The following is a 10,902-nucleotide window of genomic DNA, read 5'->3' on the forward strand; positions in this document are numbered from 1 at the left end:
TTACTATGCAGAAGAAAAATGCTGCTCCTCCCCCCCCCGCCTTTTTTTTTTTTTTTTTTTTAGTAATTTACATGTAACACAGTTCTGTACTGTATTTGCTTTTTTTTTTTTTTCTCTCTCATCTTTACTGCTGCCTGATTGTGTACTTCTGGTTCCAAATGAGGTGAGCTGACTGGTCAGTTTGTAACTCTGGTGTTTTTAACTTTGGGTTTCTACTGTACCTATGCAGAGTTCACAAGGAAATCAATGGGAGTTACATCTGAGTATCTGAAGGCAGAATTTGACCCATAATCTCTCTATAATTTCAATTAATGCTAAATAGGATTCCTACCTCCTGGAAAATTTTAAAGATAGGCAATTAAGGCCAATGGGAACTGTGGAGCCGCCCCCCCATGAGTCTAGAGGCTGCAGGGACCTGGCTGCCACTTCTGGAAGCTGTGTGGAACGAGGGCAGGCAGGGAGCCTGCCTTAGCCCTGGGCTCCTGTTGCACTGCCAGCCAGGGTACCTTTTCGACCAGGCATTCCGGTCAAAAACTGGATGCCTGGCAACCCTAATAACCTCAGGAGACAGTGCTTTCACAGGTACTGGCCCCAAGCTATGGAACTCACTGCCAGATGAAATGGACTATTAACCTCACTTCATTCAGAACTAAACACAACCCTCACCCCCTTTCCTCCCAATACTTTCCTGCATAATAATCTCTTTCTCATGTATTTTAAAAAACCCTAAACCTGCCTCTTCATGGCAAAGAAGAAAGACAGATATGACTGTGATTTTTACCTTTGTGAGGAAAAGAGATGCTAGATAGTGAAGGCCATAGACATATTTAGACAGACAGATGGGATAGATAGAAGCAGGGAGACTGAAGAGTGAATGGTCGGTTCATTAAACATTCCAGCAGGCAGAGGTGAAAGTAAGCCGGTACGCCTCGGCACGGCATACCGGTAAGAGCCGGTGTGCCATACCAGGACCGGCTTTCAGAGAGGGCAATTTAATGCCCTGGGGTAGCAGTGGTGGGCTGGGGCTGCAGCGGGGATTTAAAGGGTCCCGGAACTCCAGCCGCTGCTACCCCCTACCCCCAGGGCCCTTTAAATCCCAGCCTGAGCCCTGCTGCCCGAGCCCCCGGGTAGCTCGGGGCTTCAGCAGCTGCTACCACAGCGGAGCCCCAGGCCCTTTAAAGCTCTGCCAGAGCCCAGAGCCCTGGGGTAGCGGTGGCAGCCGGGAGCCCGCAGGGCTCCTCAGTGATTTAAAGGGCCCGGGACTCCGCTACGGTAGTGGCAGCTGGAGCCCTGGGCCCTTTAAATCACCCCCGAGCCTTGGGGCTCCCAGCTGCTTCTGCAGCTGGTAGCTCGGGGGTGATTTAAAGGGCCCTGGGCTCCCAGCCGCCACTACCACAGCTGGAGCCCTGGCCCTTTAAACCAAGATTTAAAGGGCCCAGGGATTTAAGGCCTTACCTCTTCCAGTTGAGGCCACGTGCCCCTGCTCAGGACTCCGGCGTACCAGTAAGTCCTCTAACTTACTTTCACCCCGCCAGCAGGAGATGCTTTCAGTTTTGTTTTCATTTCTGTTTTTTTTTTTTTAAATGAGAGCCTCTATCACCATTCAGTCAGATTGGACACAAGCACTCATGAATTATGACATGTCCAGAGCAGTGGGTTCAATGTAGGAGAGAGGTTTGCTTGGCTGAGGACTCAATAGGGATGACTGAGAAGAAGGATGGCAAAACTTCTCCCATGCACATCTCAGCACCACCCACTGAAAACATCCTTGGGATCGTCTTTTCCCTTCATTAGCCACAATAGGCATCCTGTTTTTTCTCTTTGAAAATCTGGCCCTTATACGTGTATTGGATAGGGGGATTTTATATTGTTGCCTAACATGGCTTCCTGCTTCTGCTTTGTCTGCTTTCAAACATGAAGTGACCAAGAGTACAGCAGTTTTTGGTATTTGGTGATTTTACACACATGGATCTTTATAAATTTTCCATACCTTTAATTATTAGTTGGCTCATAAATCATAATGAAGTTAGCAGAACCACACTACCATAAAATGGGTGGAAAAAACTCTCTAATTCTAAAGTTTACCTTCCATTTAAAATTCCATCTTTAGTTATTCTTCTTACATACTGCTTCTGTTTATGATTTCAACATATTAGATTTACAATAAATTGCTTTACTTCAGATATGGAAAAAATGCCACGAAATAACACATTCTCTCCTCACAATACATTTCACATCTCAGATGCATGAATCTCTCACAAACAGTTTCAGTGCTTAACTTTGGCTATGCTAAGTAAACTGCCAGACAAATATCAAGGCAGGAACATAATTTACTATCCCAGTGATTTTCAGAAAAGCTTTCAATAACAGTGCTGTGCTCAAATCCACACAGTACAGAAAATATATATATGGAAAAGGATACTGGCATAAACACTCCTGAATTTACTCATGACGCAATTATGACTGCAAAAATGTATCAGATTTTTGCATAGTGAAGATAATTAGGCATGAATCAAAAATAATCTGACACCATACACTAAAAATAATCATAATACAAACATGGAGAGAGAGGGGGGGGGCAGGCAGACCTGTAACGAGTGTGGATAATATAATAAAACCATCTGCAAAATAGCTGGCAGTAGTTAAAACTGGCAGATGTATATGTATTGGGGCTTTCAGTATAAATCAGCTGAGGGCTCTATGGTGTCTGGTAGGCAATGCCCAAGTTGGGGGTAGTATGGAGCCACACCACTTGAGGGGGAACATAGGGGAGAGTGCAAATTGCTACACCACTTTAAGGGCTAACCAGAATACAGCCCATAATTGTTAGCACTCTCTAGAGATCTATTTAGGTATTTATAACCCAATCATCATGGCCACATATCTAAGCACATTTCAAAAATACTAGTAATCTGAACACATTTGAAGTTTGATTCTTTCCCCATTTTAGGGGTCCCCATATTCCTCCCCTTCTTCTTCCTCACATCATCACTAGTGTATTAGTTACTCATTTTGGGGAGCTAAGCTAGTCATTATTGTGGGAAAGCCAGGATGAAGAGAGGAGTCTTATGCAAATTAGTTCTGAGGGATCCTATGTGCATCTTGCTTCTATTTCTCCTCTGCTTAGGTGTTCACAGGGTTTATTCCACCCCCTCCATGAACCACTGAACCAGATCTACACCACCTTAGATTTCTATAGTTATTTAAATGTTGAGCCACTGGGTCCTAAATAGCCCCTATGCTTACTGAGAGTTTGGCCTTGACAGCACAGGATTTTGGAGATTGCAGTATTTATACTCTTTAAAATAGCTCTGTTCTAGAATACTATTTTTAAAAAAAGCCAATTGCTCCTAAAAAGATCCACTTTTTAAAACAAAAATCAGAAAACAAAAAAAAAAAAATCATGAAAATTTACCAGCTTGGGCACAAAGGAACAACTGTCTGCATACAACAGTTGTACTGCTTTATCTTTAAGGCTCCTTTATACTGATATAACTCCTCCATGCTCAAGGCCTTACCGGTTATAACTATTTCAGCAAAAGGAACAAACAAACCACACCCCTAACCCAACCATAGTACGAAAACGGTGTGCAAACCAGGCCAAAATCTACCCACCCCTCCTTCGCCAAAGCTCACCATAATGTAAAAACCCAGGGGAGTGACTTTTTGCAAGGGTGTCCTATATATAGCAGAACATAACACACATCTCTAGGAGGTGTGGAGTACACAAGGGAGGAGCGGGTGTCTTTCCCCCCGGGCCTTTTGCTGAGTACCACGTATGTTCACAGACCCAGGGATACCAAAAGCGGTGCCCTCTTACCAGCGGCACGTTAGGGTGGGTCTCCCATACTGCACGCAGTGCGAGCGCAGAGTCAAAGCCCCCTTGCGCTCCAGCACGTCTGGGGGTCCTATGTCCATCCTCAGGTGGGTCCCTCTGGCGCGGCACTGCACTGTACTGACCCCCCGCCCCCAGACCTAAGCACTGAGCCTCCCCTCGCGGCCGTTCACACGCAGGGGCTAGCCCCCTCCAGCAGCTCCGCCCCACTTCCCCACAGAAGCCTCCTTGCTCCCAACCCCTTGGGGTAACGCTGCCCCCCGCTCTCCCTCTCAGCACAGCAATAGCCCCTACAAGATGTTACTTCTTGAGGCGCCAAGTCTCCCAGGTACAATAGAGACATTCCTACGCAGGCGCCGCCTAATCCCCTTGGTAACGAGAGACGCTACGAGGAAGGGGGTGGAGCGAAGAGAGCTTTCCGCGCTTCGGCCGGGACTATAAGCCTGTGGCCCCGGAGCGCGGAACGGCCGCCCCGAGGAGGACTACATTTTCCAGCATGCAACGCTCTGCTTTGACCGGAGCGAACAACGGACAATGCGACGCATTGCATGATGGGAAATGTAGTCCAGTAAAGAAGAACATATATTAAAGCGGTGATAAAAAACGTGACTTCGTTTTGAAAGGGACTGAGGGGAGTTGAACCCTCCTCCCCCATTTACCGCAGCACCTCACTGCCTAACCTCTCCCATCTGCCCAGCCTGGAGGGCACAAGAGGCAACAAAGAGATAAACAAACAGTGCTGTGATGACTTCCAGCTCCCTAGGGGGCCATGCAGGTATCTCATCATTACCTGTGTTGTCTGGAAGCTGCCAGCAGACCCAGTCATGGACTAGTCCCCCACTGTGCTGATTCCTGCACAAACAGCCCCTGCTAGGGTGACCAGACTTTATACAGACAGTCGCGATTTTGGGGTCTTTTTCTTATATAGGCTCCTATTATCCCCCACCCCAATTTTTCACACTTGCTGTCTGGTCACCCTAGTCCCTGCCCCAAAGAGTTTACAATCTAAGTTAACAGTATTCCTGCTCTGGAGACCAGACAGGCAGGGTGGATCAGAGACAATTTTGCATATTCAGTGCTGAATAAATAATTTTGGTTTTGCTCCTGCTATGGTCACAAGAGGTGCCATCCAGCTAATACAGATGGCCTTAGAAGCTACGGGTGAAATCCTGGTCCCATTAAGGTCAATGGCAGAACTCTCACCGACTTCAGTGGGATCAGGATTTCACCCTAAAGATTTGCAAGATTGAACATGACTCCCACAAGTAGTCTAAATAGTTTAGGACTTTTTTTTATTGATATTTTAAATCTTCACTCCATTTGGACAAGTAGGTGCATAAGTACTGTGATTATAATTGTAGCTCATCAGATGATTTAAAGTTACCTCTAGCAAATAAATCCAAAATAGTATATATAGTTCCACTTACTTTCTATGCCCTCAAATCGGACTTGTAATAAATCTGCATTATTCCAAGGAGAGTCTAAATATTCATTTACATAACAGGATTCAGATGGTAAAACGGTAACATTACCTAACAATATCATGTTATTTCTGTTTCTGCTATTACTGGTATTACTTCACTTTTTTGCAGTTTTTTTTTTTAAATATTGTCCAAGTCTTTGGAGATAAGATGTTTTGCTTTAATTTCCTTCTCTATATAAAGTATGGTTTTATTCTGAAAAGTGTTGGCAAAAAGTGTCATTAAGGGATTTCATACCTATTTTGTCTCCATTATTTCCACATTAAATATGTTCTGTTTACAAGCTTTAAAAAAAAGTGTTTTTCTAACTATTGACCCTGCAAATGAAAGTAACTCTGCCCCTTGTGCGTCAGCATCTGTAATGACAATTCTATCGGCCAAAATATGGCAAGGGCAACACCTGTGCAAACCCATTGATTTCACCAGTAAATTCACTACATTGTCACTAGTAGGGTAGCACTGGTGTAACAGACTAGAACTTGGCACAGAATTCTATTGTCAAGAAGGAAGAGAAACCTAGTTCAAACTTTTTTACCCTCTTAGCTATGTTAGCTCTGCTGGAATAATAGGAATAAAATGTAGTGGAAGCTTATTTTTTGTCATTAAAGTGGGCAAATAAAACCCTGAATAAATTCAGGGAGCAGATCTGTTAAGTAAGGTGCTTCCATTTTCATTCACTTTTCAGATTAGAACTGCACTTTAAATATTTATACATGTTGCAGACTGAGTTGATTAACTTTTAGTTTGCCCTATTGAACAACTGAAAAGTGTGTATTTAAACTGCCATTCACTTCTTCCTTTTCAGCATGTCTGTAAATGTTTATGGATGACTAAAGTCAGCTGCCCATTTACTTCTCTTTACAAATTACAATTAAGCCTTTAATTGATGTTGGTGTTCTCTAAGGCTATGTCTACACTACAAAGTTAAGTTGACTTAAGTTATATCAACATTCATCTAGCACTCTAGTTAAACCACTGTTGCACATCCACACAATGCTCCTAGGACAGTGGAGTGCATCCGCAGTAGGTGCGCTTGCGGACACAGAGCAGTGCACCGTGGGTAGCTATCCTACTGTGCAACTTGCCACCATCTGCCACTGGTGTTCTGGAAAGGGTTTGCAGTGCCTCATGGGAGAGTGCTCAGTATCCCATGATGCAGTTTTCTCCATCCCATCATTCCATTGGCTTCCTAGTACATTTTATATCACTTTTCAACAGACCCTGTAAACTACGTACCTGCCATCCCTGTCAGAAAGCATGGATCCTGAACTGCTCTCTAAAGTTGTGGTGACTGTTATGAACACAACACGGCTGATCCTGCACTATTTCATGAACTGTAAATCTGATTATGACACTGTGGTGTCTGGCCTGCTGTGTGCCATGGTCAGAAACAATTCAAGATTGCTGTTGGCATTTATGGAGCAGCTGCACATGGTGGACTGTTGGTTCTGGGTGAAAGAAACAAGCACTGAGTGGTGGGATTGTATCATTATGTGAGTATGGGATGATGATGCAAACATTTCTATCTTTTGGAAGGAACATGAAAATCAAGAGCACATTTGCCATTGAGGCTCTCACAGCTATGTGTAAGTCTAGCTGTCATTCTGAAACAACTCCATCCAGGTGTACTTGGGGGGGGGCAGCATGGGGAGGGTATGGAAGGCAGTTCTGTAAGGGCTGCAAGGGGAAATGAGCACAGAGGTGTTCTGCCTAAAGTTCAGTCAGGGATGTCAACATGTCTGTTTGCTCCCTGAGCAGCTTTATCTTCTGCTTCTGCCTGTTTCCTATCCTGACTGTCCAGTCACAGTTTTTCATTGCTAGTCGCTCTCCATTATCTCTGCTCACATTCTGAAGCATCCAAGCATTGTAGCAACTCCTGGAATATATCTTCCTTACTCCTCTTATTTCATCTCCTTATCAGATGGAGCCACTCAGTTGGTGTGCAGGAGGAAACCCTCAAGGGCACATCTGCATATGCTAACAAAACAATAGGCAGAGGCATTATTGTGAGTACACTCACACACTTGATCCAAACAAGTTAGAAATACAACTTTCTCACTATCCCTTGGCAGGCACACTGCACAGCAGGAGCCCCAGGAGTTTGGCTGGGGGCAGGGGGCAAGATGGGACAAAGGGTGTGTGGGGGGGGGAGGGGTGGTGGTTCAGAGGGATATCACTACAAGTGCCTAGGATTATTATTCTGAATACTGGCAGCATTTTCCACAGGTGGGAGTGATAGCAGCTGATATCTTGCTCCTGAGGGTAATGGAGGATGCAAGGTGAAGCTCCTGAATGCATGAGGCTGCAGATAGGGTCCATATGCGGCTCACCTATGTGCTGCTATGGTGCCTGCAAAAGTAATTGCCGATTGGCACAGCAAAGTTTCCTACCACAGGGGGAAGAAACAAGGCAGCCCTCCAAAGAATCCTTTAGGAGAGGATTGCAGAATACCTCCAGGAAAGTTTTCTAGAGAGCTCTATGGAGGATTCCTGGGACATTCCAGTGTTCATAAACAAACTTTTATGCAGGGCCTCCTCTGCCAAGCTGAACCGGAGAATAAGAAGCCGATTCAAATTGTGTTGGTTATTTTAGTCCCTCTTCTACCCTGATTGAAAAAGCAAAGCATTACCTCATGCCTTTCTGCAGCATCGAAGCACAATGAGTAAGGCTAGGTTTTAGTCACAGGTATTTTTAGTAAAAGTCAGGGACAGGTCACCGGCAGTAAACAAAAATTCACAGCCCGTGACCTGTCCATGACTTTTACTAAAAATAGTAGTGACTAAAACTTGGGGCGAGGCTGCCAGGGGCCCCCACAGGTGCTGGGGGTGGGTGGGAAGCGGCCCAGGAGCCCCACTGGTGCAGGGGGGGAGCGGGCGGCAGTGCATGGCCTAGGTCCCCCAGCTAGCGTTGGGGTGTGTGTGACAGGGCCAGCAGGCCCCATACCTGGCTCCATGCCTTCCCCCCTCCCAACAGCAATGTTTGGGTGTGGGAGGGGGCAGGGCATTGGGGCATGGGATGTGGAGAGGCGGGCTCTGGGTGGCGCTTATCTGGAGGACTCCCCAGAAGCAGTGACATCCCCCTCACTCAGCTGCTAGGTGGAGGCATGGCCAGGCAGCTCTGCATGCTGCTTCTGCCTGCAGGCACTGCCTCCACAGCTCCCATTGGCCACTTCCCAACCAATGGGAGCTGCAGGGGCAGTGCCCTGGGTGGAGGCAGCATGCAGAGCTGCCTGGCCACACCTCCTCCTAGCAGCTGAGCAAGGGGGACATCACCACTTCCAGGGAGGCCCCCCAGGTAAGCACCGCCCAGCCTGCCTCACCCCCTCTCCTACCCCAAACCCCTCTCACACCCAAACTCTTCTGCTGGGGGGGCGCATGGTGGCCCAAGACTGCCCCAGCAGCAGCGGTGCACCTGGTGCAGAGTCTGCCTGAGCTGCCCCTGAGCCAGTCACAGAGGTCACGGAATCCGTGACAAACTTGCAGCCTTAACGAGTACTTACCAGAGCTTCCCTCTCCTGCATCAGTCATGCAAGAGCTGAAGTACTTGGACTGGTTAGACCTCCCCAGAGTTTAAAAGAGATCCTGGCTCACCACGCCACCGGATGTTACTGTCGCCTGTCTCCCATCCTCCTCCAACTCCACTTCCTTGTCCACTATGTCATCCTTGGGGTTCGTTCCAATAGCAACTGTCTCCAGCCCCCCTGAAGTATCAACAGGGCTCTTGGCAGTGGAAGTGAGGTCAGCGCTGAAGATGGCATGCAGATCCTGGTACAAGCGGCATGTCTTTGGCGATGTTCCAGCACAACCATAGGCCTCCCTTGCCTTCTGCTACGCGTGCCTCTGCTCCTTGATCTTTGCATGGCACTGCTACATGACCCTATCATACCCCTTCTCTATGCCACAAGCAATCTGACCATAGGTATCAAAGTTCGCACAGCTAGAGCAAAGCTGTGACGGCACAGCCTCCTCTCCCCGAAGACCCAGCAGATCCACCACCTCCGGTGTGCTCCAAGCAGGAGTGTGTTTGCGGCTGGGCAACGGCATGCTCAGCTGGGCAGATGCTATCTGAGCTGTCCACGCTGAGCAAACAGGAAGAGCAATTTCAAAAATTCCCAGGGCTTTAAAGGGAGAGAGGTGCATGCCTGTCTACTTGGCAGAAGAGCAGAGTTCAAACTGGTGACCAAAGGACTCACAACGGGCACTGTGGGACACCTCCTGGAAGCCGCTTTGGGCGACATAAGCAACATGGTGTCCACACTGACACTGCATTGCCCTAAGCACTGCGCCTCATGTCGAAGTGATTTTATTATGTTGCTGTAGCAGGAGAGATAAATTGGCAGGAGGAACATTGCAGTGTGTACACCTCCACAGTTAGTTCAACATAAGCTGCCTTATGTCGCCTTAACTTTGTAGGGTAGACAAGCCCTAATACTCAGCACTTAGTATAATATGTATTAAATGTAACTAAAAGAGAAAATAACAGTACAGTAACTCCACTTAAAGTCATCCCGTAACGTTGTTTTGTTGTTACACTGCTGATCAATTAGGGAACATGCTCATTTAAAGTTGTGCAATACTCCCTGTGGTCTCAGCTTGCTGATTAAACAAGGCAGCTTACTTAAGAGTGGGTCAGTGTACTTAAAGGGGAAATGTGCATCTCCCTCTCTCTCACACACTCATACACAAACACGGTGTGTGTCTCTGTCTGCCATGCTGTCTCCTCTACGTCCATTCCTGCTGTCGTGTACAGTGTGAGGCTACATTAACGAGTTAACCCGTGAGACTTCAGCCAATTGCTAGTTCATCATTTAGCAGTAAGGCATTCCCTAGGAAATATCCCACCCTCCGAGTTCACCACCTCAACCAAGCTTCACAATCATCATTGCTGTGTACAGTATTAAATTGTTTAAAACTTATACTGTGTGTGTGTGTGTGTAAAATATAGTCTTTTGTCTGGCAAAAAAAAAAAAAAAGTTTCCCTGGAACCTAACCCCCCCTATTTACATTAATTCTTATGGGGAAATTGGATTAGCTTAATATTGTTTCGCTTAAAGTCACATTTTTCAGGAACATAATGTTAAGTGAGGAGTTACCATACACAGCAATAATATAGTACAGCAAAAGTGTCTGGAGCAACTGTGTCACCTTTGTTACTAAATTTTTGTTGGACAGCAAATATAACCAAAATTAAACTTTAAAAAATAGGATAAAGAATAGGAGCAGTTGTTGAAACTGCACATTGGTACTTGTGCCTCTGAAAATACAGAGCAAGGATGTCAATCTTTACCATCATATTCACAGTTTTGAAACCAACGAACCTATCAGAGTACCCTTGCAAAAGTGAACTGCAGGAGTGGGGCTTTTTTATTTTTATGATTCTATCAATTAACTATTCCCACTGTAACTATAACATTTCCATGGACTTAATTTAAAAAAATTATTTTTGTGTTAAATAGCATGGTACCAAGAGGACTAAGGTAGATTATAAAGATTAGATATTAGTTAAAGGGAGAAAAAGAAAGAAAAAGACTTTCAGTTCCCCAAGGAGGTTTTTTGATTACTCTGAAGTCTTGAGGATAGTTATTTG

The 10,902-nt window shown here is 45.9% G+C and overlaps 1 protein-coding gene across 1 annotated transcript in view; it reads right to left on the reverse strand.

Annotated features, from left to right (window-relative positions):
* The window catches only part of CFAP95 (cilia and flagella associated protein 95), a 54,291-nt gene extending 50,093 nt beyond the window's left edge, over positions 1–4,198 (reverse strand). The window contains exon 1 of the mRNA XM_084629437.1: positions 3,821–4,198. Within this exon, the coding sequence (XP_084485563.1) occupies positions 3,821–3,918 (98 nt within the window). The 5' untranslated portion in view covers positions 3,919–4,198. The remainder of the gene's footprint in view (positions 1–3,820) is intronic.
* Positions 4,199–10,902: the final 6,704 nt, after the last annotated feature.

Source organism: Lepidochelys olivacea, assembly GCF_965140295.1.
Source record: "Lepidochelys olivacea isolate rLepOli2 genome assembly, chromosome: 5".
NCBI lineage: Eukaryota > Metazoa > Chordata > Testudines > Cheloniidae > Lepidochelys > Lepidochelys olivacea.